General features: G+C 41.0%; 1 protein-coding gene across 2 annotated transcripts; it reads right to left on the bottom strand.

The window, feature by feature from the left end:
• Window positions 1–1,406: 1,406 nt before the first annotated feature.
• Window positions 1,407–23,361, bottom strand: LOC132084499 (scaffold attachment factor B1-like). Of its 2 annotated transcripts, XM_059489634.1 has the most exons (21): window positions 23,074–23,361; window positions 21,775–21,862; window positions 20,763–20,827; window positions 20,473–20,679; window positions 18,432–18,491; window positions 17,816–17,843; window positions 16,411–16,915; window positions 15,934–15,983; window positions 12,998–13,098; window positions 10,082–10,231; window positions 9,910–9,986; window positions 8,881–9,020; window positions 8,506–8,597; window positions 8,044–8,150; window positions 5,969–6,262; window positions 4,580–4,717; window positions 4,077–4,119; window positions 3,150–3,271; window positions 2,175–2,287; window positions 2,011–2,062; window positions 1,407–1,771 (listed from the first exon to the last, which is right to left on the bottom strand). In XM_059489634.1, the coding sequence occupies exons 1-21, from the start codon at window positions 23,260–23,262 to the stop codon at window positions 1,642–1,644; spliced, it is 2,751 nt and encodes a 916-aa protein (XP_059345617.1). In that variant the 5' UTR covers window positions 23,263–23,361; the 3' UTR covers window positions 1,407–1,641. The 2 variants fall into 2 exon arrangements, with proteins under 2 accessions (XP_059345617.1, XP_059345618.1); XM_059489635.1 differs by lacking the exon at window positions 18,432–18,491.
• Between the last annotated feature and the right edge of the window lie 99 nt (window positions 23,362–23,460).

Raw genomic sequence — 23,460 nt, 5'->3', positions numbered from 1 at the left:
ATAAGGAGAACACCACTTGTAAAATAAAGTTACAAATTGTTTCTGTGTTTTTAACCCTCTTTGATAGGATTGTTGTAATTTAGAATGTGCCAAAACACAGCTGCAGAACAGGGAACAGTAGGATGAGTCCTTACTCAAATTAGGAAGCAAATATAGAACATGAGAATGAAGAAGGATTTGCAGTTTTGTTTCCTTTTTTAACAAATAGATAAATTATGAAGCCAACTGCCCGGAGATTTCAGAGGATTTGGCTGAGATGCAAATGGCTTTAAAAAGTGTTTAATTCCTGAAGGATGGGTCCATCAGCAGCTCTTAAACCTGATGGTGCAGATGCCTCAAGCTCAGTAAACCCTGGAGTTGTGTCCTGCAGGTGCCAGATGCTTCACAGCACCCCAGAACCCAGATAACCTCTATCAATGCCCCATTTCTTCTCTAAATTTGCAATGTCCACTGCTCCTGAAGCAGCACAGCTTTGGTTCCAGGTCTGTTCCCCCTTCTCTAACGTAATCCTGACATTCATCTGGAGAGTCTTCCTCTCTCTGGCTTTGCTACAAACCAAATGGAACCACTTGGAGCAAAGCATGTACAAACAGAATACTGCACTTCCTCTATGCTCAGAACTTGAGTTCTCCATGCTTTTCAGGATCTTCTGTACCACTTCTATGCCCTTTGATGATTGCTCTCCACAGCTTTATCATCGTGCTTTTTCCATTGATGAATGAAAAAAAATCTTCATGCAACTCATAAAAAACCCCTTCTCTAAAGATGGAAAAACCCCAGTGACCCTACAAATGAAAGTAACAGCAGTTTTTTTCTTCTTGGGTCATAAAAGCCATTTTAGGGTAAGGCTAAGGTCATGTTGCTCCAGAGATGTCTGCATAAAGACAAACATGGATATGATAAAGCAAGAGATCATTTGCACCAATCTTGATTATGTCAGTTCCTTAACACAAAATTATGCCAAAGCACAGCCAGTGGCTGCTTCTAAGAAAATTATGGACTGCTAGGTGAAATTATAAGACTGGTGGAGTTTTGGATTACCCTGATCTATCAGAAGTTAAATAAAAACACCTCTGGGCTGTCTCTGACAGAAACTGTGCTGCTATCACAGAATTTAACTCCTTTTTCAGACATTATATTGCACATGACACCAGATGAAAAGAATTCTTCACTCCTTGCCCTACAAGCTCCTGTGGCAATTTTGCAGTGGCAGGGCATCAAACTTTGGCAGCTGTGATCCACAAACGTTCTCTCATGGGTTGGTAACTGACAGCTGTGGTAAAATACAATATTTCACTATTTCTGGGAGTGCAAAGGGACACCTCTAAGGCATTTTGGCATTTCATCTTTGAAACAATGTTAAGCTGAAGAAATCTGTTTGACAGGAACCGCTGAAACAAAGCAAGTAACTGTAAACTGGCGTTTATTTATGGAAAATGGAATGCTTCATTAACAAACATTTTTAAATGGGATATGAACAACACCTTACAAAACAAATGAGTTCACATTGGATTGAGTGACATAATATGGCAGCAGCTTAAAAAAAATTACACTTACAGTAGCCCATAAGTTACAATTAATGGTAACCCTGGGGTAACAGATTTGTTTCACTTGCCACCTTGCATTAAAAACCAAACCCAGTCAGTAGCGACGGTTGAACCGAGGATCGTTCGGTCTGTTTGCCCTTTCCTGGCCAGCAAATCCTTCTCCTTGCATTCCTCCTCCGTGCATGATCTGACTCTGATTGCCACCCTGCATGAAACTGCCACGCCTGCAAAGGGATTCAGACATTTCAGTATTCTCATGCTGGTACTCTCAGGTTGCTAGAATGGGCGTTCTATTTGTTTTCATTCTTCCATGAATTGCATTACATAAAAACCATGGGGATATTTAATTATTCATTGATATTTAAGTAACAAATTATATAACTGATACTCCCTTTGTCAATTTAAATAGAAAAAATGTCCCTTAACAGGAAAACAAACACTTTGCTCCTTTTAAAGTTCTTACCCTGACATGCCTCCACGATGCATCACATGGCCAGGTCTGCCTCTACCGCCACCTAAAAAAGTTCAAACAATCCCTTTATATCCCCAGCAAGAGTTTTACTTCAAGGATAATGTCTGAATTTTCTTTTTCACACAGCACAGCTAAGGAGCTGTGCAGAGCCATACCTTGCCATCTCTCATGATCCCGTCCTATCATCCCTCCATCCACGCTGCTCTGCCAGGAACGATCTTGGTGCCCCTCAAACTTCCGACTGTGATCTCCCCAGTCACGTCCATCCCTGTGAACACAGGAAATTCCCATCTTGTCACACGAGCCAGAGCACATGGAATAGTTTTTATGTTTGAATCTAAGTCACAAACTTACACAAATGTTGTATCAAGGCTCATGTGAATCTTAATAATATTTACATTGTTATCTTTTAAGTAAAATCTCAGAAAAATTTTTCTGCTCGAACCAACTAAGATGATGAGTAAAAAAGATATTGGGGGAGAACCACTATCCTGAAATTAGCAAGGTTTATAGGAATGCTAGTTAAAATTTGTCACAGACTCATTTTATGAAAAATCCTTTTTTTAGGATTTTTCCTCCTGAGAAGCTGAGAGGCCTCAGGAACAACATGTAAACATTGATTATCTGCTGCTGTGGAATGCAACAGGTGGATCTGTGATTGGTCTCATGTGGTTGTTTCTAATTATTGGCCAATCACAGTCAGCTGGCTCAGACAGAGTCAGAGCCACAAACCTTTGTTATTCTTTCCTCTTCTATTCTTAGCAGCCTTCTGATGAAATCCTTTCTTCTATTCTTTTAGTATAGTTTTAATATAATATATATCATAAAATAATAAATCAAGCCTCCTGAAACATGGAGTCAACATTTTCATCTCTTCCCTCATCCTAAGACCCCTGTGAACACCATGACAAAAATTAATGGAAAGCATTATGACTTTAAGATGTGAAGTTATTAAAAAGATCAGGCGAGTGCATGTTTAGATGCACAAGCCATCAAATATCTGCAGTCCATCCAACACACATTTGGTGAAAGCTGGAAAAAACAAAATACCATCTTCCAAAAACTTTGACATGTGGGAACACTCCTTAGGTGCAGGAGAAGAGCTTTGAAGAGGTGTTGGCAGCACTAACCGTGACTGTGGGGGGATCCCTCTGCTCTCACTCATCCTCCTGTCGGAGCCGTAGCTGCCCCAGCTGTCCCGCGAGTCCCGCGAGTGCCGGTCGGGGCCCCCGTGGCGCTCGTCTGGGTAGTGCTGGAAGGGACAGAGCTGTCACACACCTGCTCACAGCTGCAACTGCTCCATCTCACCCTCATCTGGGAGGGGAGGGACCTCCTGACAGCTGCTCAGGGTCAGCCAGCTCCAGGCTTTCCCAGGGGGTTTTGAAGATCTCCCCAGCTAGAGATAGCACAGGCTCTCCATGCAGCCTGCTCCAGAGCTCCCAGTTAAAGGGGACTGGAATCCTCTTCAGATGGAACTGTGTTCCAGTTTGTGGCACCTTGTTACATCTTATCCACATCCTCCCTCCCATCAGTTATTGATGCACATTGGTAACATCAGCCAAGGACTTTGCATTTCCTGCTCTTGACCTTCAGGATATTCCCCATCAGCCCAACTCTCCAGCCTACCCAGGTCCCTCCAAACCTCACAGTAAAGGCCACTGAGGAGTCTATGACTCCATAAAATTCACCTGTCACTGCTTGAATGAGCCCTGAAAGTCTTTTCCCCAGCCCTCAACCACAAACATCTCTACAGTTCAGTTTTAACCATGTAAAGTGAATTTGCTTTGTACCTTTGCCTCTTCTAAGCTATCTTTTGGAATAGTGTATTTTGACACAACTCACTTGCTTTGATTTCTATCAGAATAACGATATCTTTTATAATAAACAAATACTCAAATTTAATTTAATCTTATTGAAAACAATCTGATTACTCCAACATATTTTGGTAGATATAATGTAATTCTCAACTGCTGAAATGTAATCTGACACACACACACTATAGAAAACCAGGTTATAAGATGTAAAGATATTTCTGTAGCTCTATAAAAGCAACTCACTTGTCCATCCCGATCTCCCATAATTGTTCTGGATCCATCTCTCCTAGAAACAGACAATTAGAATCAGACTGTGATAGTAAAACCCACAGCAGTCTATAAAAATCCATTTATTTAACAACATAGATGAAAAATCCTGCTCTCACATCATGCCATATTATCCACAAAAGGCATAAACAGCAAATATGGAAAACATGCCACATTTTGGATTTCTGGGAAACAGAGTTAGTCCTAATGTATAAACCAAAACTTCTTGTTAAAATTCTAGGTGCCTACAATACTATTTTTCAGAATCCTATGAATGTGTGAAACAGATTGGAAAAAAACTCTGACCAAGCCTGGGAGAAGCTTTAACTCATGGCACTGTACAGATCTTTTCATAGTTTTAGAAGAGAAATTCCACAGCCATTTGAAAAATAAAATGCAAACTGAGTATAGAAGCAAAATGTGACATGAAATACATATTTGTATTTTGCTGTCAGCAGCAGCAGAGGTGAGACACCAACCTGTCTATTGAGTGCTCCTGGTAACGGCCACGGTCCCTGTGATCGAAGTCATGGAAGCGATCCTGGCGGCTGAAGTCTGAGTGGTACCTGTCATTCATGGCCATTCGTTTTGCCTCTGTCCAGTATGGATCATCCCTCCTGAAACAAAGAACAGACTCATTTCAGCCCACAGAATAAATGCCTGTGGCTGCATTTCTCTCCACAGAGAAAAGCAAGGCACAACTTCCCAAGGATATTTTCTGGGAATCGCAGCGAGGAACCTCAGAGAAAGAAAAAACAATTCTTATCTCAATTGCTGCTCCCCTTGGTGTGCACAAGTGGAATGTATTGTGGAAGAGAGTTTACCTGAAGGGAATTGGTAATGGATTCTGGTGTGTTTGGATTCATTGACCAACTGAATCCAGGTATGTGTGTTTGGACTGTTGGCTGGAAGTCATGAGATTTGGTGCAGTTGAGTGCTTGTGCAGATTCAGTCTAGATGTAGTGAAATGTAGTATAATAAAGTCATTAATTAGCCTTCTGATATCAATGGAGTCAGATGTGTCATTTCTCCCTGCGACAAGGGTATCTTTGATATTCAATAAATGCCTTTTGATATTGTTCCTCCTTCCAAACCCAAAGAAGGGAAATTAGGTTCAAAAGGGTGTCAAAAAACCTGGGTTATTAAACACAACCATCTCAATGCAACCAAAAATTGCTGAGAGCACTTGTATGGCTTTTTCCAGTCTATGCAGATGAGACAGAATCTGGCAGTGCCATTTCCCACTGGCATCATGAGGATTTGGTGGCTTTACCAGTTGTAGTGTGTTTTTATACTTTGTAATAGTTTTATTTTTGTATCCCTGTATCTTTCCCAAATGGTTTACCCCAGATTGTACCCCCTTTACCAGTGTAATCCCTTTCCTTTGCTGAGATCATCCCCAAATCCCCACCCTGTCTCTGTGTCAATCACTCAGCATCCCATCCTCTCCATCTAGAAGCTTTGGTCCAGGATGTTGAGTGATCAGCCAGAGGCCAGGGGTCAACCCCCATAAACTGACCTAAATGTCCATTTCCCAGTATCCATCCCTTATTAGGGTTAATAAAATGTTATCTATTTTAGGTTTCCATCTCCCTTAAAATGTAACCTTGGCACCTCTCCCGGGGCTCTCAGCAGGAGCCCCCTGAGGTGTAGGGGCTCCTCCAGAACTCCTAGAATAAACCTTGGATTAACCCCTGCTAAGAGCAGACCCCTTCATCTTCTCCGTTTTTCCAGTGTCTCTTGTGCTGCAGGTGATCAGCCTGGCTGCCTTTGGTACCCTTGGGGACATGAGAGAGTGTCTCCCCTGCTGTTCACTGTCTTGGGGCTGGCTGGGGTTCCCTCAGTAGCAGTGAGACCAGCACATTCACCTGCCATCTATGTCATAGGGCCTCCTCATGGCGGATCTCCGCTCCTGCTCGTAGCGCAGCTGCTCGTGCTGCCGCCGCAGCTCCTCCCTCTCGCGCTGGATCCGGTCCTGCTCCCGTCTCCTCTCGTGCTCGATGTGCATCCTCTCCCTCTCCAGCCTCTCCCTCTCCATCCGTTCCCGCTCCAGGCGCTGCCGTTCGATCTCCAGCCTCTCCCGAGCGATCTCCAGCCTCTCCCTCTCCTCGCGCTCGCGGATGGTCTGGAGGTGCTGCTGCCGCTCCCGGCGCTCGCGGGTGCTGTGGAGCAGAGACAGAAGTGACACAGGCAATGCTTCAGTGTTGTGGTGTGCTGTAATGTCCCATTTTGGACTTCCAGGTCACTTCCCCAGGTGTGCCTACACCTCTCTCCCTTCCCCCTCGCCCCCATGCTGAGTGAGTCCTGTCCATCAGGCCTAACATTCCAGCAAGGCGTTGTGTGGTTGGTCAAGTTCAAAGGATGCCCCTCAGGCCTGGGGGTCATTGGCCTGTCTGGGTGTCCCTTTTCCCTTGAGACCCTGCCCCTCTCACCTGGTTGGTGCTCACCTGTCCCCTCCCCTCCCCCTGTCCCTGAGCTTAAAAGGTGAATCAGACCATGCGGCCTTGGAGCAGTTGCTCACGTTCAGACCTCTGTAACCATGGAATAAACCTCTGGACATTAAACCCTTCAGCAGAATCCTCTCCTTTTTCTCTTCACCATCGCCTGAAGCTTTCCTCCTGAGGTAAACAGGGTTCCTAACAAGCCTGGACTTGTTCAGTGCCCAGCTGCACTCTCCAGCAAGCCAAGGTATCTCTGGGGTGATACACCACAGTTGCTGCCTTTGGCCCAGCAGCGAGGGTCAGACTGGCCCAGGCACAATCTAACTGGTAATACTGGGAGCCTTATTCCAATACTTCAGCAAAGAAAGGAAGTCAAAAGAGTGCTAAAAATTAAAATTACAGTGGCCGCAAACTTGCATCATCCCCTTGAAATTAACACACATGGAGGGAAGATACAATGTACACAAATTTATTTAGAGACTGATCAAATTACTCCTACAAAACCCATCCCCAGGGGGGAATACTCTATATGGTCAGGAGAATCTGAACCCAAATGCCCAAAAATACTGCTATATAGCCAGGAGAATCTGAATCTAAATGCTCACAAATACTTCTATGGATCAGGAGAATCTGAACCCAAATGCTCACAAATATTTCTATATGGTCAGGAGAATCTGAATCCAAATGCCCACAAAGACTTCTATAGGGTTAGGAGAATTTGAATCTAAATGCACACAAACACTTCTATAGGATCAGGAGAATCTGAATCCAAATGCCCAAAAATACTGCTGTGTATGGTCAGGAGAATCTGAATTCAAATGCCTACAAAATATTTCTATATGGTCAGGAGAATCTAAGTCCAAATGCTCACAAATACTTCTATGGATCAGGAGAATCTGAACCCAAATGCCCACAAATACTTCTGTATGGTCAGAAGAATCTGAATCCAAATGCAAACAAATATTTCTATATGGTCACAAGAGTCTGAATTCAAATACTCACAGTTAATTTCTTACATTGACATAAAGTATTTGTGAAGAGTATTTTATTTTTGTGAAGGAAGGCAGGATGGTATGGTGGAAAATGATTCCTGAGTTAAAGCTCATGAATTTAACTAGGAGGGAGAAACTTTTTCCTCCTCAATAAATATAACAAAACCATTTTCCTCCTCTTCAATCTGACTACTTTTAGGTGAGAAATAGAAGTTTTGTAATGTGTGGAGAACATGGAATCCAGGTCACAGTTCTAACAAGGAATTTGAAGGATGGAAACTATCACCTTTAAACATTATGAAACCTATAAAGAATATGAAAACAAAGAAAAAGCCCCATCAAAAATAATTAAATAACTAAATTAAGTTCCATAGATACTGATAAAAATAGAACAAAATTACAAGTGAGGAAAAGAAACTGAAGGCATTTTTCTTTGTTTTATTTGATTAGAAGTGAAAATGGTATCCATTTTAGGGATAAAACCCCACAGAATGTCAGTGCTGCTCTTACCGGCGCTGCTCTGCCTCCCTCATTTTCCTCTGTGCTTTGATTTTGTCAAAGGGGACAATCCCTTGTCTCTCTCTGCTCTCTGATTTGCGGTCCTGGCTCTTAACGCTCTGTATTTAAAAGAGAAACTTCAATTTATTAAAGGAAAACCACCATAAACAATCCTCTGAGCTCTGTTTCCATTTGTACAGTTCACATCTCAAAGCTTGGTCACGGTTTTTTTCCAAAAGTTGTTATTTTTCATCATTACAGACACCATATATTAATACAGTGATACCTTGCCCCATTTGTTTGGCGGGATTTGAGTGCTGTACCAGCCAAATGAGAGGGATTTTATTAATTAAAACCATGTTTTAGAAACTCTAATTGGACAAACTGGCAAGACAAGTGTGGGTTGTACAGAGCCTGGCAGTATTCAGGATCTGTTTCTAAGGAAAATGTTTTCCATGCAGAAGCATCACTTACTCTGTCCTTTGATGTAGTAGAGGTTTTCACACTAATAACAGGTTCTCCTTTGGATTTATCCATGACTACTGTTCTCTCTGTTCCTTTACTTCCTAAATAAATCAGAAGTGGAAAGAAAGGAATTTTATGACCTTCACCATTCATTGCTACACCATGCTCTCTAAAATGTGAAAATTGGCATTTAACTCTCTCTTCAAAATCAATTTTTTCACTCCACCTAATCCAGGCACCTCTTTTAATGTTAAACATCTCCCCTTACTCATTCTGGATTTCCACCCAAGTATCTGAAACAATCCCAGTATCTTTAGAAAGAACTACCTACAATTAAATATTCCTACATCAACATATCTGTATAAAAACCAACAACCCAATTACCTGATTTAATAGTTTTAGACTGATCTGATGAACCAGACTTCTGGTCATCTTTATCTTTTTTTTCCTTTTCATCTTTATCTTCTGTTTTTTTAGAATCATCTTTTTGGTCAGATTTCTCATCTCTTTTAGCACCACCAGGTCTGTGGATAGATATTGATAAAGATTAGATTAATACAGACTAAGAGAAAAAAAAAATTCAAGGGAAATGCCAGCAACAAAGTAGAATTCTGATGTGATAACAATCATAATTAGATTTCCAAATATTTCCTCCCACAACTTCCTGCACCATAAAACAAGATATTCAGACTATCCAAGTAGTCAACAAACTGGGCCAGGATTCAGAATCTCAACTGGAAGCATGAGGACAAATTCACACCACTTTGTGCTTAATACCCAGAGTTTCTTACACAACATGACAATGAATCATTTTTTGTCAGGCAACTGGGTGAAATAACAGCAAAAAATTCTCAGCAAATAGCATTTAACAGAAGTTATGCCTCAAGAAGATAATTCAAGGCAAAGTTCTCAGTGTTTAATTTACTCTCTTAGTGCCTCTTTCAGCAATGCTAGAGAGGAAGAGCACAGTGCTCAAGAGGAACATGATCTGGGAACAGATCTTGCACAATTCTGTTTTAACTGTCTGGGACCTGGAGGAAACCCTATTCCAGTGAGACAGGAGGTAATGAGGAAATAGTGATACACAGATCAAAATTCTCATATCTTTCCTACAGATTTAAGACATGAAAGCCCCACAATCATTACTAAACCTCAAATATGGCTAAATTAAAAATTAAAATTAAAACTTAAAGGTGTGCTTGAAAATGCAACCTTCCAATGCCTACTTTAAAGCACACAATAGGAACATTTTAATTTAGGCACTGAACATCAACTCAAGTCTGTCTTGTAGTAAAAGCTGTACTCCTTTTATCAATTTTTGCCACAGAAATTCTTACTGTAATTTAACTTTTCTCTGACATCAACACAGACTGAAGCAAAACACCTTTGGTAGGAGAATTTTTAACACAGTACCTCTCACTGACTGTTTCTCTCTTTGCTTCACTCTCTTTTTTTTCACTTGTCTTCTTCCCAGCGGGTTCATTTTTTGCCTGAAATTTATTTTGCACATCATCAGCTGAGAATGTGGCCTCGACCATTTGCACAATCTGCTGGGAATTCAGCATCTCTGAGGCCCAGTACTCACTTTTTCCACAGAAATGATCTTGCCATGCAGCTCTGTCTTGTGCAGGTGGGTGATGCACTTGGTGGCCTCCTCAGCTGTGGACATGGTGACAAAGCCGTAGCAGCGAGCGCCGGGACTGCGAGCGTTGGTCACCACCTTGGCCCCCACCACCTTCCCCAAAAAAAAAAAGGAATTATTCTCCCTGAGACAGGTCCCCAAGGTTAAACAGCACCAACTGCAAGCTCCATTTCTGCTTTTTTAATTCCTGGCCACTACCAGGCAGGAAAGTTCTGGTTTTGCATTGCTTGGAGCCAACCATGCTTCTGTCACCACTGGAATGCTACAAAAGCTGAACCAAGAGGTGGGAGCTAAAATTTAATTCTTTTCCAGGGAAAGACCTCCTAGCTGACAATAAATTTGTTTTAAAAGGCATCTAACCTTGCATTAACATCACATTGCTTTAGTATGAAATAGTAAATATCAATACAAATTTTTAAGCAGATTTCCACATTAATGCTCAGCTGCTAAGTACCGAAAAATTGGAATTACTCTCCCTGGGACAAGTCCCCAAGGTTAAACAGCACCAACTGCAAACTCCACTTCTGCTTTTTTAACTCCTGGCCACTACCAGGCAGGAAAGTTTCTGTTTTGAGACTCTGATTTTGATTCTGCTTAACAAGGATGCAATGCTTGGAGACAACCATGCTTCTGTTACCACTGGAATGCTACAAAAGCTGAACCAAGAGGTGGGAGCTATAGATTGAATTATTTTCCAGAGAAAGACCTCCCAGGTGACAATAAATTTGTTTTAAAAGACATCTAACTTTACATCAACAACATCAGTTTGCTTTAGTATGAAACAGTAAATATCAATACAAATTTTAAAGCAGATTTCCACATTAATGCTCAGCTGCTAAGTGCCAAAAAATTGGAATTACTCTCCCTGGGACAAGTCCCCAAGGTTAAACAGCACCAACTGCAAGCTCCATTTCTGCTTTTTTAATTCCTGGCCACTACCAGGCAGGAAAGTTCTGGTTTTGCATTGCTTGGAGCCAACCATGCTCCTGTCACCACTGGAATGTTACAAAAGCTGAACCAAGAGGTGGGAGCTATAGATTGAATTATTTTCCAGAGAAAGACCTCCCAGGTGACAATAAATTTGTTTTAAAAGACATCTAACTTTACATCAACAACATCAGTTTGCTTTAGTATGAAATATTAAATATCAATACAAATTTTTAAGCAGATTTCCACATTAATGTTCATCTGCTAAGTGCTGAAAAAAATGGAATTACTCTCCCTGGTGAAAAGTCTCCAAGGTTAAACAGCACCAACTACAAGCTCCATTTCTGCTTTTTTAATTCCTGGCCACTACCAGGCAGGAAAGTTCTGGTTTTGAGAGATTAACACATATAAAGGTGCAATGCTTGGAGCCAACCATGCTTCTGTTATCACTGGAATGCTAAAAAAGCTGAACCAAGAGGTGGGAGCTAAAGATTGAAATCTTGTCCAGAGAAAGACAATAAAATTGTCAATAAAATTTGTGACAAGTGACAATAAAATTTATTTAAAAGGCATCTAAACTTTACATCATTTTGCTTTAGTATAAAATAGTAAATACCAATATAAATTTTTAAGCAGATTTCCACATTAATGCTCAGCTGCTAAGTGCCACCTTCCCTCCAAAAAATGTTTATGTGTTTCTGCTGAGGCAGATCAACAATGTTTCTGCAATCTTTAAGAAACATGAAGTTTCCCCAGAAACTAGAGCTTGAAAAATCACCCAAATGGTGTTTATATATGCTCAGATATTCAGGACAGCTCACTTTGTAATACAGAAATCAATCATATTTCAGGAGAGATGTTTTAAAGTACAGCTGAATAAAGAACCTACTTCTGAGCATTTGCTTTATTGCACAAGTACATCTACTTCCAGGAACTCTGTTAACACCCTGAAGAAAATAACAATATTTTATTTAAATGACTCAATGTACCATGACATCTATCAGAGCCAAATGCTAGGTTGGCTGTTGTTTAGCTTTTAATTAAAGTTTTGTGGCACATCTCCATGACCAACATTTTAGGTTACCAGATGGAATTCTAAGCAAATCAATGCAACTATAGCATTACAAGGAGCTTTAAAAAGGTTTTACCAGTCCCATGACTTTTAAACTCCAAGCTGTGCTACAACCAATCAATTTTTGAACCTATTTGTAAAATCATATTTAAGTTCCAGAGTATTTTTATCAGTAAAACATCCAATGGTTGATTGCCAGCACACACAATTTGCTTTTATTACAATCTGCTGGTAGTAATCTGTAAATAGGATTCAGAGGTCTGACAAAAATCCTCACTAATGGTTCTGATATCAGCTTTTTATTGAACTCTTTCAATTTTCCAGTTGATATTGACATTTTGTCTGTCCTTAACAGCAACTGCAAAACCAAACACGTCCCCATATCCCAAACTACCCAAACAAGTGTTTTTCAAAGGAACTGCCAACTCCTGATAAATTGAAATTTAAGTTACTAAGGCAATTTCTAAGATATTCCCCAGTAATTCTGTCTCAACATCTACTGCATATTTTACTTATTCCTAAGGAAATCTTTAATAAGCATTTAATTCAATTGCCTGTGAATTTTCAGGTGAAAATCCCACACTGCAGCACAGAAGTGTGTGTATAGTTACTGACTATTTCAAATGGAATTTTATATTTATTTTTATATATTCTGGGCAACAGAATAAAAAACCTCCAGTCATTCAATGTGCATTTTTCCTTGATATCTCACAGTATTTTTGGTAATTAGAATCTTTTCATGGGTACTTTCAGTGATGAGAGTTTTAAAAGTTTTATTAACAGTTTCAAATAAACTTGTGCAAACAAACCACACACCAAAAGAAAAACACACCAACAAAAATTAATAAACAACTCCTTACCTTCCCATATTTGCTAAACAGATTCTTCAGATCTGTAGCTCTGGTGGTGGAAGCCAATCCACTCACCCAAAAGTTTCTACCAGAACTGCTAGCACTGCGACCTAGGTGGGAAAACAAACAGAAAAACCAAAACATACCCCAAATCCTAATTATTTGGATTAATTACTTGAATTGTTATGTGAATTAAAACAGAGCAGGATCACAAATTTTTAATTTTTTTTTAAATCACAGAGCAAGAAATGCATTGTGTGATATTCTCCTCCCATGATTTGCTTTGCTGAAGGTAAGGAGCAGTACAAGTGCAAAAATTTGGGTGGAACTATGAGCTTTGATATAGAAATATTATATATCATTCTTCAAGAAAGCAACTGGATTAGGGCACCTCTGACTTAATGAGGCCCTTAAAAACATGCCAGGATAAATCCAAGTAATTTACAGAACACAGAGGAACTGTGGGAACTGTGTCTGCACCCCACATGTGCTCAGGTCTTTTTATATTAACTAATTTTTATCTTATTTTTATCCTAACTCCAAGGGAATGCTGATGCAGAATTCCTCTCAAAGAAAAATAGTCACCACCAAGAAACCAAGGGAATTTCTCTTTCTCCCCACACAGATCCTCAGCTGGGATTCAGTCTGACCTTAGGAAAGACCTGGCCTAGGAATTTAGGAAATCAGACCTAAATTAAACCATGCAAGAATTCCAGAAAACCCCTGGCCAATTCTGCAGCTCAGCTACAAAGGTGATTTAATAAATGCTGATGAATTTGCCAAGTCTGAACACCCACCATGAAGTGATTAAAGATGAACTGCAGCCCAAGGTTCAGTGTTTGCATGAAGCACTCACACAAGGATTGTTTCCAGTCTCCTCTGAAATGTCTGTCCTGTCCTTCTGTCAGTCTGGGCAGCTCCAAGGCCTCAGTGAATGAGTTTCAATCCAACTCCCTGCTTCTATATTTCTGTTTTGGGTTTTTTTTTGGTGATAAATGGAATTTTACAGAAGTCATTTTTCCCAGAACCTTTCCAAAATGCTATTTTATTTGGGTGCCTTTCCATCTTCTACAACCTGATAATTTCAGTCACTGGCACAAGTAACTGAGAACATAGTTAATATTAAATTTATATTAAGAATAAATTTATATTTATTAATTAAATTAATATTTAAACAGGTTTCCTAGGGAAGAATGCAGTGATTTGTATCAATCTCTTACAAAATACCCAAAAAGAGGTGTTTTTTTTGTATAAAGGTGAGTACACTTGTGCCATCATTTGGCTCAGAAGTGCATGCACACAAACACATGGGAGATGCATTGTGCTGGTATTTTAAAAAGCTAAGCCAAAGGCTTTGATGCTTTTACTCCACACATTTCTACAATTTAAAAATTACTGTCTGTAGTTACTCTGGCACCAGAATCCTGAAGAAAGTGCTCATTTTTCTTTTTTTCTGCTATTTTACCAATGCATTTTTAAAAGATTTTTAAAACTATGTTAATATCCTTTTTGATTAAGGATTGATCAGTCTTAATGTCAGGTTTTGCCCTCCCACAAGGCTTTAAAAAGTGCTCCTGCAATGGTTCTGCACTTTTAAGACAAAGAAATACTGGGACTTGAAAATATTTAACTTTGAACCAAGAACAATGCAGGAATTGGGAGTGAACCATCAACACTGGAGAAATCTTTCAGATGTGCATCCATCAACAGCCAAACCCAGCAGGGCGAGCTCATAAATTTATTTTTCTGCACTCTTGTTGACAAGACAGTTTTCAGAATTCTTGCATGGAATATGGAAAACTCTTCATCCTAAATAAAACCCTTTCATACAAGTGGGAAATAGGAATGTATGAGTCACACCTGACTTGTACATACTATTTTAGGTTCCTTCAGGCTCAGTCACTGCAGAGAATGTTACACTCAAGCAGTTCCCTCTCACTGCTGTTCACAAAGCCAGAACATGAATAAAACAAATACTGTGGAGCACAGAGGAATGCAGAAGCAAGGTGGTTTCAGACACCCAAATTCCTCAAGGCTGCTCTGAAAGCAAACTCATGGAAGGGTGTTCTCAGTTCACAAAAATAATGCACTCAAGTCCTCAGGTAAAGGACAGCATGCACAGAAAACTCCTTGAAATATTCTGAAATAAGAGAACTTGAGATTCCAGACTGGAAACAAGAGGCAAATTGACCCTAACAAGGGAGGGCCAGCAGCTTGTGCAAACAGGCATAACCCAGGATCCTGGAAAAAGCAGCTGACAGGGAGGTGAGTCTGGGTTGTAAAACCCAATTAAAACCAATCCAATTCCTCCTCACAATGACCTTCTTGATTTTTATAGGAATTGCTGGAACTTCCATATTTTAAAGTGCTGATGTCCTGCCCAGCAGCATGTAAGAGAACAGTGCTGCAAAGACTCGCTTGGTTATTAAAAGCAAGAAGTATGAAGGTATTTGTCACTGATCAAAATATATTCTTCTTGTTTATGATGCCTATTTGCACCATAGATAGGATCTGTGTGGACAGAAGTTTAATAAAATCAATATAATTTCAAGGCAACATTAAGCTGTAATATTTGTGGCATTTAAATGTGAATACTGGATCTCAAATTACTTCAGCAAAACAGAAAATGGGAAAGAGGATTCCAAGTGTATAGTAAAGCAAACAATTGCAAAAGGTTCCTAACAACTGTTAGTGGGCATCTCCAGTGCCAAAAAAACATAATTGCCATGTATTAACATTGACCTTTAAAAATCAAGATACAAACACAACAGTGTTTGCATAAAAGGAAAATACTTATTTAGACATTACTAAGAAAATGCAGAAAGAGGTGAATTTATGCTATTTAACAGCTGCATAGATTGCAACCAATTTCTACTGAATAACTCATCCAAGACAAGCAGCCATCCAAGCAATCATTCAAGTTCTACATCTAAAAACAAACATACCTTTCTCATCTTTTGAGATTATCTTTGTATCTCTGTCCTCCTCAACAGGGCTAAAGACAAAACACATTATTCAAGTCAGAAAGAAAAGTGACTAAATATAAACTATGAAAAAAGCTAAAATTAAATACCTACCAGAAAATATGTTGCAAACGAAAACACACCTTTGTATACTGGATTTAAGAAATCTGACAAGAAATAACGAAGTCAGATTCTTAAACAGACTTACATTAAGAAGATGGTTACAAATAAGACTAATTTGGGAAAACAACCTTTGAAGGTTGAGGAAGGAAAGAAATCAAACCCACTGCGTTTAAAAAAAATAAAAAATATCTGCACATGGAGAAATAAAAGAGACCTTTAGGAATAGGCTACAATTTCATCAGTCTCGGAGGCCAATTGAAGGAAACAGCTTATTCGCATCACTTAAGGACCAATGATAAAAGATAGCATCTGGTCTAGAACGGAGAAAAAACAAACCTCTTTTTCTGATCACCGCCCTCACTGGCTGAGGACTCTTTAGTGGCAGGGGAAGATTCCTCAGAATTAGCTTTGTCTTCTGCTCTCTTGCCATCTTCTTTGCTATCTCTGGCTTCGGCACCTGCGCCTTTCTCCGCTGCCTCCCCACTAGAGGCTTCCAGGCCTTGGGAGCGTTTGCTACTCTGATCGCTTAGGGTCTCTACCACTACACCTTCAGAGTCCGGGGCCTCTTCCTCGGGGCTCTGTTCACTTGTCTCCCCTTTTGCTACCACTAAACGCTTTGCTTCCTTCCTTGCCAAAGCTTGGGCCGATTTGCTGTCCAAAGCTAAAGCATCTTCCTCCAGCTGAGCGGCAGCGAGAGCGTCCTCTTCCTCAGCCAGCCTCTTGCCTGGCCCCGCGTTACTGGCTTCCTGCGCACGCGGCCGCTCCGCTTCGGGAGGTTGTTCTTCGTTAAGTAGCTCAGATTTACAAGTTTCCCCCAAAATGTCGAGTATTTTCTCATTTTCTACGGATTTAACAGGAATAGAATGGCACAAGATTTAATCACCAGGGAAATACAGCAAATCACAAATGTGGAACTGGCATGGCTGCCACACTAACACCAAGAGAACTGCTAAGCTACACAGAGATTGGAAAACCCTAGTGTACACAGTGTTACACCTACCACGCTAACTGCTCTCTCACACCCTGCCAAATCAGCCCTAGCACCTCAACAGCCAAGAAAAATGCCCCCACAGATTTAACAAAAAACTTCAGGCTCAGCCTTCATATTCTTCAGCAAATCGTTCAGCTCTGTTTCTTCTCTAGTTAGCTTCCAGAGTCCGAGATGCTTAACTCAATGTATCAAGGCACTGAGAGTTCAATTTTTAAATTTCTGTGAAATTCTTTTAGCAGAGACAGTCCAACATGAGAACTGGGCATCTTCTGATGGTGCATGAGTGTGTTTGCAGTCCAGAAAGGGAAAAGTATCTGTATGAAATTTCCATGAAGAAACTCTCTTCTTTCTTCTGTATCCAGTAACTAATCTTTAAACTTTAATGCCCTACAATATCTTTTTACTGCTTTCACTGCTCTCTACATAGTAACAGAGTTAAGGTGTGTGCAATATCACAAGATCTGTTTACAAGTAGAATATTTAGCTTTTATAACTGTGATTAAACTTCTCTAAATCCACTTATGTAGTTTAACAGGTTTTTAAACCATTTCATTTCACTGGAAGTATTTCAAGCATCACTTCACAGATCTGGGGATATGATTGGGTTTCCAATCTCTATGACCCTGCATGATCTGGATTGTCCATTATAAAAATAATGCAAATTATGTTTGTTTGCTTGGGTTTTTTAATAGTTAATGGTTTAAAAAGTATTAGTTGAAAAGACAGGAATATGTTTTTCTTTAACAGTACCTGGCTCCAAGTGTAGCTTCTCCATTTTCTGTTTAGGAAAGAAAGATGACAGAATGAGGATTTTATAAAATGCATTTTCTAATACAGAATAATAACAATTCCCTACTCAATCCCAAAATTGAAAACTAAATAAATTAATTTACCACATTTAGCTCTTTTTCTCACCATCCACTGGAAAGGAATATTTTATATAAGGAGTATTTTATATTTTCTTTTCTGGCACAATAAAGCCACATCAAAATATCAGCCATAACTGCATTCTCCCAAATAAATCTGAATTATAAAAAGACCAATAAAGTACCTTTGTATACCACAACTCTAACTACATAGTAAGAAACAAACCCAGCTACTAATTCATATAATTGTGGGAGACAGAAGAAATCAGAAGTACAAGCCCCTTTTTATCTGCCATAAAGTGAAGGAAATCTTGAGAGCTGACTGAAAAGTAGGGAAAAAACCACAGGGCACCCTCAATTCACACACTGTGCTGAGCAAGGTCTTGGATTCTGGTACAATTTCATGTTATGGTCACATTTTCTTTTTTGCAGTATGAGAATTCAGTAAATATTCATATTAAAACATACAGCTAGGAAATACAGCTACATTTTCAGTTTACCTTCATTTCAATTAAATCTGAAGAGGCTTCTAAATTGTTTTCAATCTCATCATAATCTTCCTAAAAGAGTAAGAAAGGAATGAAAGTATTTCTTACCAAAAGCAGCTTAAGGAGAGTACAGCTGTATTTAATTTTCCCTTTCAAGAAAACCAGAAATATTTTAATCTCAATTGCTACTTCAGAGTGTGACCCAGAAATGAGGAGCAATGTGTGAACATACCTGATATTTAAATATCTTTCTCCAATTACTTTTCATTTTAATTTCAACAGGACATTGTCTATTTCAAAGTTACTCTTAGAGTCTTATCTCACATTTCTGTGGTTACTGAACATTTTTTTTTTCACTTTCCCACTTTTTAACTTTAATTTCTAAGTGAAAAAAAAGTTAGAAATTAAGATGACTTAGGTTTACACTCTTCCAAACTGAAAACATACCCCAAAATTTTTTTTTGTTTAATGAGGGGAGGGTAAGATGCAATCAAAACTCATCCATTACATGAAGTTAATTTATAGAATCTCACAAAATTGATTTCAGGTGAAGGGGATGCTGTTGCCACTGTGTTCAGTCCCATGAAAGGGGAGATTCTCTCCAAGCCTTTGAGTTTGTTTGGTCTGTTGGGGCACTGAAATCCCTGCAAGAGACTCAGTGGTAAATTGCAGCTGCTAAGCCTCAGAGCAGCTTTCAGCCAAAGGAAAAGACAGAAGATTTCTTGTTGTTGACCCAGCTCTGTGCCAAGAGTCACCTCAGATGTCACACTGGTGTCACCCACCTCCAAAGCATGCCCACCCTCACTGATGGAAAATCAGAGTCACACAAGCTCCACCTGAATGTAAAAATAGTATAAAAGTGAGTTAAAAGTGGGGAGAAGTTAAGGAAGGCTCCACTGCCACAGTCTGAACCTGTCTTTTCCCCTTTAGGGATGTCTGGTGGGTAAGAATTGTACTCTGAGTGTGATGAATGATGAACTCCAGCCAGCTTCTGGTAGGAATTAAAGCTGGTTAATGTGGTGGGGGTATTTTGCAGACAGATACCAGCAGCAATCCTGGAACCTTTACCTGTTGTAATTTTTTTATTATATTAATGCTGTTATTCCATAAAGGGATCAGTGTGAGTCCTTCAGGGCACCACCAGTGCCTGCAGTGAGTAACAGCTGAGGAGAGCTGGGACAGGGGTCTGGACTGTGTCACCCTCCCCAGGGCACTGGAACCACTCTCTGCTCCAGGGCACTCCCAGTGAGGGGTGCCCAGAACAGGATGCTGATTTTGGGGGTCTTGGCTTTCCTGTGGCACTGACAGACCAATCAAACACAAAGGCTTGGAGAAAATCTCCCTTTTCAGGTGACAGAAGGTAAATGATACGAAGTTGAAGCAGATATGCAGACTCCAAAGAAAGAATATGTTGTGTAATGAGTGAACAACCTAAAATAAATTAAAACAAACCCACAAGGATCCAAGAGGATAATATTTGGGGAGTGAATGTGACACATGGATAATGCAGTCTGTCTGCAAATGACATTGCAAACTGCTCTCAAAACCAAGTCAAAGTGACAATATCAGAACAGGGTAACACAAGAAGTTCTTCTTTTATCAATCTGTATGAGAAAACAGAGCAGCTTCCTTAAACCAGAGCATTATTTCTGCAGAAATAATATCCAAATTACCCAAGTTGAAAATTTCTTTTTCTCTCTCCCTATACATATAAATACCTGGATGGCTGGCTGTATGCACATATACACTTTAACACATACAACATACAGACAGAAGAGGGAATACAGAAACTAATATAGCATTTTCAATTCCAGGCTCCTTTCACAGCAAGCAAAGCTGCAAGGTAAGGAAGATGGTGATTTGTCTACTGAGAACATTTCAAGCCTCAAGAATATTTACCATTTGTAAGAGTAGGACATGAGAGCTGTGAATGGGGAATAGAATCCAGACCACATTCATGTCCTGTATTCCACTGGACTGAAATCCCTTCTTCATGTGCCCATATCTCTATCAAATATCTTCTGAAAAATTACAAAGACCTCTCCTCACTCACCTCATTTTCTGTCAGCTGATCAGGAAGCTCTTTCATTTCTGCTTCCACATTATCTTTGTTATCAGACAGGGAATCGAGAATATTGTCAGGACTGTAATCTTCCCCACAGTCCACAGCACTGCTGTTATCTATCTCAGCTTCATCTAGCACACTGATATCCATCATGTCAATGTCCTGCAAGGTGTCCAGATTTGCTTCAATATCCTCCTACACAGAGAAAAGGGTAAATGTGTGTTTATTGCAGGTCACACAATGCACATTCTTAGTAACTGCAATCATCATTCACTTACCTGCCCATCTCTGGAGTTTTCTTCCAGACCATTGTCTTCCACACCTTCTTCTTCTGGCTTTCTTCCTACAAACAGCAGCACTATGGTGAGATGTAGCACTACATTTTGTACTTTGTTTAAGCTTTTGTGAATTATCTGTTATAAAAGTAATCCTTGAAAAAGCTGATTCAAAGTCTGGGTCTGTATGGATGTAACTGAGGCCCCCTTGCCACCCCATAAAGCACACAGCATGAACTACCAGCAGTATTTTTTTTTTAATGCTACAGTATTTTTCTAAAGCTACAGTCTCATTGCACAACACTTCAATACCTAAAAAGACACAACAGCCTCTGGGTAATCCATTTAAGAGTAACACCTTAAGATTGTTATGAAAACACCTCCCTTAATTAAACAGATTTAAGAATTAAGTGTTCACTTTCAAGATCTTGGACATACAAATTACATTTATGCACATCTGTCACCTCCACCTCATACTGCTATTCAAAGACAACAGCTCTTTTTCTATTTTTAGCCTCTCTGTCTTAAAAAAAAGCAGCTTAATAATCTGTTTCTCATCAGAAAATACTTTAAGAACAAGTTATCAGCAACTCAAGTAAGCCACGTGTAGAATGGCATGTGCAACATTTAATATTTTGAAGCAATGTATAGTTAAATATAATTAAAGTTTACAAATTATAGAGGCTTCCATGAAGCTTATGCTGCAGCTGCTTGCTCTGTACTTGACACAATTCTACTCATGGTCACAAATACAGCAACACCCGCAATTTACAGTTTCATCTTTGAGTTTCAAAACTTCCTAATAAGACACAGGTTTAAAGTTGTTATTGCTCATTAATGCAAGAGAGTTTTACCATTTCCCACTCCATTCCACAAATGGAGTTTCCACCATTCCCACAAGGTAAAAAGCAATTTTTTTTTTCAAATTAAACTAATTCAACAGGAGAAAACAAGTTTGTATGCCAAGTTCTAGCACCATGCAAACAGTAGAAGTGCAAGTATCCACACACTGTACCTTTGCTAGTTCTTTTTGGCATTCTCTTTGTGGTCAGCTCTGAGGCCACAGGAATTTCATCAGGATCTCCTCCTTCCTCCTCAATGGCCTGTTGGAGACACCAGATGATATCCAGTATGATTTGCTGCTGTGCATTTGTAATGGCTTTGGATGGGGCAGTTAATTCCCTTCACAGCAGCTGACAGAGGGCTATGGTTGGAGTTTGTGCTGATAACAGAGTTATGTGGTGCTTGGCTTCCTGCTAGGGTTTAACCACAACTGCATTTTTTAGGATTTTTTAAAGAAAAACATTGGTGTCCCTCCCTAGCTCAGGTCATACAGCCAGGCAGCTGTATCACCTGTCAGAAATGCTAAATAATAGGGTGTAACACATCCCCACAGGCAAATCTAGAGCTGGGGAGCTTTAGCAAAGCTCCCTGCTCTGCAGATAAACATATTAACAGTATAAAACTAGGAGAGACTTGCTCAGGAGAATGAGGTTTCTTTTAATATGCAGGCTTTTTAGACCCCTTAAAAGAGCCAAGGCTGAGCGTGCTGTTCTGGTCTCATGGAAGTCTGTGGGAACACATTCCAGAGAGGTCAGAGAGATGGAACAGGGTCAAGTGTAGCGGTGCCAAGCATCAGAGCAGGAACTGATGCACAGAAAGTTCTACCTCAATAGGAGCATAAAATTCTTTACAGTGCAAGTAAGCATGCACTGGAATAGATTGCCCAGGGAGGGTGTGCAGTCTCTGTCACTGGACATAGTCAGGACGAAATACTGTACCATGGGTTCTAGGACAAAATCCTGCTGGAGCAGACGACCCAGTGCGATCCCTTCCCAGCTTACCGATTCTGCGAACGGCTCAGAGAAACACGAGAATGGGTACGGGGAAGAGGCCCGTGTGCGTGTGTCGGGGGAACCGGAGAGTAAAGCGGGGAAGGACGCGCGGACACCGGGGTCAGGCGGTGACGGACAGGCCGAGGCCATCTCACATTGTACTCAGCGCAACCCGAGCCGCGCTCAGAGCAGCGATGGAGAACAGGCGCCCACACCACAGAGCGGTGCCACAGAACAGCGCGAAGGCAGCGGAGGCAGCAAAGGGGACAGGCCAACAACACCCCGCGGGTGCCCGCAGCAGCAGCGGAGCCGCCCTCCCCTCAGCGCCGGCCCCGCTCTCCTCAGCCCTCAGCGCCGGCCCCGCTCCCCTCAGGGTCCCGGACCCGACTGCGCACGCGCCGAGAGCGCCACAGACAAAGGACCCGGATGGCCGCACGCCGCTCTCCCCCCCCGCTTCCCCCGCCGCGCTTCGTCCTCACCTTCCTGAGCCGCTCCATGAGGACGCTCTTGTTGCCGCCGCTGTCCAGGTTACGCCGCTTGAGCTCAGCCCGCAGGTCGATGACTCGCAGCTCGCTCAGCCGCCGGGTTTCAGGTTCCGAGCCAAAAGCCGCGGCCCCACCAAGGGATGTGAAATCCCCCAGTCCGGCCGCTGATTGACTCTCCGCCATCAAGGCCCCTTCGATATTTGGCCTCGAGCCCGAACGCGCAGGAGAACGCAGCGCAACCCAGCAGCGAACCTGGAGATCACGGCACAAAATGGTGGGGAGCGAGACGCGCCGAGGGGAGGGGGAAACAAAGCGCGCTGTGCGCGTGCGCGAGCGGGACTGAGCGGGCGGGGCCTGGCGGGAGAATCGCCCCGCGCAGGC

The sequence above is a fragment of the Ammospiza nelsoni genome, chromosome 27 (assembly GCF_027579445.1).
Source record: "Ammospiza nelsoni isolate bAmmNel1 chromosome 27, bAmmNel1.pri, whole genome shotgun sequence".
Classification (NCBI taxonomy): Eukaryota; Metazoa; Chordata; class Aves; order Passeriformes; family Passerellidae; genus Ammospiza; species Ammospiza nelsoni.
The sequence above is the reverse complement of the archived record's forward strand: the minus strand, read 5'-3'. Positions and strand labels throughout refer to the sequence as shown.

Coding starts and splice junctions, on each gene's coding strand:
- LOC132084499 (XM_059489634.1), bottom strand. CDS start 23,262: ATGGCGGAGAGTCAATCAGCGGCCGGACTGGGGGATTTCACATCCCTT. Junction 9,987..10,081: donor AGATCATTTCTGTGGAAAAA/GTGAGTACTGGG, acceptor AATAAATTTCAG/GCAAAAAATGAACCCGCTGG. Junction 8,598..8,880: donor GTCTAAAACTATTAAATCAG/GTAATTGGGTTG, acceptor TGATTTATTTAG/GAAGTAAAGGAACAGAGAGA.